This window comes from Ipomoea nil, unplaced genomic scaffold (genome assembly GCF_001879475.1).
Source record: "Ipomoea nil cultivar Tokyo-kokei standard unplaced genomic scaffold, Asagao_1.1 scaffold1075, whole genome shotgun sequence".
NCBI lineage: Eukaryota > Viridiplantae > Streptophyta > Magnoliopsida > Solanales > Convolvulaceae > Ipomoea > Ipomoea nil.
Window position 1 is genome coordinate 175987 of NW_017617503.1, and position 2888 is coordinate 178874.

The following is a 2888-nucleotide window of genomic DNA, read 5'->3' on the forward strand; positions in this document are numbered from 1 at the left end:
CTTTATTTCCTGGATCACTAACATAAGGTTCATTTTCAGTATATTTAAAACTCATTTTTAATATATTGAATGTTCATTTTTTGTATACTAAAAGTTTATTTTTTTGCTGGTAGAAAATACTGTGTACTCCATTTTCTACCCCCAACTTTTACTCCCACATACAAATTTTGATGTAGACAATTGTACTGGGACCCACATGAAAAATTAGCTTATCAGTCCACGCCACTTCAAGGAGTAAAATTTAGGGAGTAAGATTTGAGAGTACATGTAGTAGAACTCTTTCTTGATATACTACCTAAGAATTAACTTTGAGTACATTAAAAAATTGGACGTTCAGTATACTAAAAATGAATATTTATTCATGATCCACACTGCAACCTCTATCATCGCCCACAATATAATTTCACTAATTTGCCTTGCAAGACTTACCAGCTAGGCCAAAAGTGGAAGGGCTAAGTAAGGGAATGGAAGACTGGAAAAGTGGAAAGTGATTGGGATTTGGTCAGCATCAACCAGCACACACCACACCACTTTCTTCACACTATAAATAAATCACAGATTTTTCATTCTTCCTTCATCACTAGCTAGCTACTTCCTTCACTTCAACAATAATAATAATAATGGCTACTCATCCCCAGTTAGTTCTATTTCTTGTATTTGCAGTTCTTATATCCCTCAACTCTTATGTTACTGCCCTTAACCTTGGGGTTCAAGCTTCTGATGGCCTTTCCTTGGTCAGTCTACTCATCTTCTTTAATTTCTTTCCCATATATATCATTTTCAAGATGTTTAATTAGTTATTATATATATATAATATATTTTCTCCAATTTTCTGTTTCTTAATTGCAGTCCACAGAATGCAGCAGAAAATGCGAATCCAAGTTCTGCGGAGGTAATTATATTAATAAGAAAATTTATCCAAGATTTTAATTTTCTTTATTAATTGCAGCTTAATTAAGTAGTATATTACTAATTCTTTTTTTTTTTTATTGTAATTTTTAAATGTATATATGTTGAATATTGGAAGTGCCTCCATTCTTAAGATACGGGAAATATTGTGGGATTCTGTACAGCGGATGCCCAGGGGAGAAGCCCTGCGACGCACTTGATGCTTGTTGTATGCAGCATGATGATTGCATAGGACAAAATGGCAGTAAGTTCATTATTTATCTATTTATTATTGCATCTTCTCTAGACAAAAAAAAAAAAAAAAAAAAAAAAAAAAAAAAAAAAAAAAAAAAAAGCAGATTATGGGTTAGAGCATCTCAATAGGTATAGATTTTGAGAAGTTTTTGCAATGTGATTAAGAAAAAGAATATTGCATAGAACAAAAATTGAGAGTACAATAACATTCTGTGGACTTATGATTAATCCAGCAAATTAAAGCTGAGATCACTTAAGTTTACATATAAATAAATAAATAAAAGAGAGGGAATATTGAACCTCAAAAAAGAGGAATATATAGGTAAATGACAATCTCTAAATATTGAGTTAGAGGAAAAAATTATACTAAAAATACAATTCTACAATTTTTATATTAGTGTTGTTTAGATTTGTGTACAAAATAATAATATCAGCCGCCAGAAAGATTATAAGCCACTTTAATGACTAATTAGAAATACTATTGCAACTTTATATTAATTAAATAAAAACAAAAAATACAATCACCTTATTATTCAAAGACTGGAAGCGTAATTTTGTCTTTTGATATATGTTTTATTTTATTAGAAGAAGTAATGAATAAAGAAAAAGGACGACTTGATGAGCCTTTTTGTAGTCAATATTATTTATAATATATTATTTGGGGAGGTTGATTGATTCTGTATTTTTGCCTTCACCTTTTAGCCTTGTAGGTAAACACGACTTATCACATAGGACACAACCGATTAGATCTAAGAAATGGTCTTCCCCACTTATTATTATTATTTTGTTGTATAGACATTTTCACTCTGAGACACAAATAGTCATTGTCCAATTATTAGGGTTTGAACCTATAACCTTCCATTTAAGAGAGTTATAGTTATGCTACTTGATCACAAGATCTTTGCGTAGTTTGAACCTATGACCTTTCATTTAAGAGAGTTATAATTATGTCACTTGATCATAAGATCTTTGACAGATTGTGAGTTAATTCAAATTTAAAATTTATTTACAGACGATTATTTAAAAAATTTAAAATTTTCATTAAAAAGTTAGATTGCAAATTAATGAAAATTTTACTTTACCTGTAGACAATTATTTAAATGAAGAATGCAACAAGAACTTGCTGGGATGTGCAACAAGGGTCAAAAAATCTAAGGCTCCGACATTTAAGGGGAACACTTGCAATGTTGACGAGGTTGCGGACGTTGTTATTGATGTTGCCAAAGCTGCCATTATTGCTGGAAAAATTGTTAAGAGTCCTTAGAATTTAATGATGTCTCCAATGTAAAAAAAAAAAATGGAAGGTGTTGAGATGTATCAAAAAGAAGTTGTCTTTTGTGATTTTAATTTTCAAATTATTGTTTGAGCCTCACTAAGAGCAAGATAAGTGAGGTTATGTGATGTGATTGTCTTTAGTTTATGGAATTATTTATCTTCTAAATTTGAGGCATTTAATTGTTTTAGTTTAACATTCGTTAATTGTGTCAAAGGCCTTGTGGTCGAGCAACATTGCTATGATCCCTCAAATGAGAAGTTTCAAATACTACATTGTAATAGGATCAATTGAATTCAAAAAAAAAAAAAAAAAATCGTTAATTGTTGAATTCAACCTTTGACTATGTGAAACCAACTTTGAAGTTGTCCCTAAGTTTAATTAATTTTTCTAAACATTCAAATTCAACCTTTGACGGGGTGAAACAACTACCATATATGTTAGAAAAATTAATTAAACTGATGACAACTTA

At 30.1% G+C, this 2888-nt stretch overlaps 1 protein-coding gene across 1 annotated transcript; it reads left to right on the top strand.

Annotated features, from left to right (window-relative positions):
* The first annotated feature begins 583 nt into the window (after window positions 1-583).
* Window positions 584-2584, top strand: LOC109182988 (phospholipase A2-alpha-like). The gene is made up of 4 exons (XM_019333204.1): window positions 584-734; window positions 850-892; window positions 1028-1153; window positions 2232-2584. The coding sequence occupies exons 1-4, from the start codon at window positions 621-623 to the stop codon at window positions 2405-2407; spliced, it is 459 nt and encodes a 152-aa protein (XP_019188749.1). The 5' UTR covers window positions 584-620; the 3' UTR covers window positions 2408-2584.
* Window positions 2585-2888: the final 304 nt, after the last annotated feature.

What these genes read in the sequence shown, in the direction of transcription:
- LOC109182988 (XM_019333204.1), top strand. Translation starts at nt 621, where the DNA reads ATGGCTACTCATCCCCAGTTAGTTCTATTTCTTGTATTTGCAGTTCTT. An exon ending in CTTCTGATGGCCTTTCCTTG is followed by an intron (nt 735 to 849) that starts GTCAGTCTACTC and finishes TCTTAATTGCAG; the next exon opens with TCCACAGAATGCAGCAGAAA. An exon ending in CGAATCCAAGTTCTGCGGAG is followed by an intron (nt 893 to 1,027) that starts GTAATTATATTA and finishes GAATATTGGAAG; the next exon opens with TGCCTCCATTCTTAAGATAC.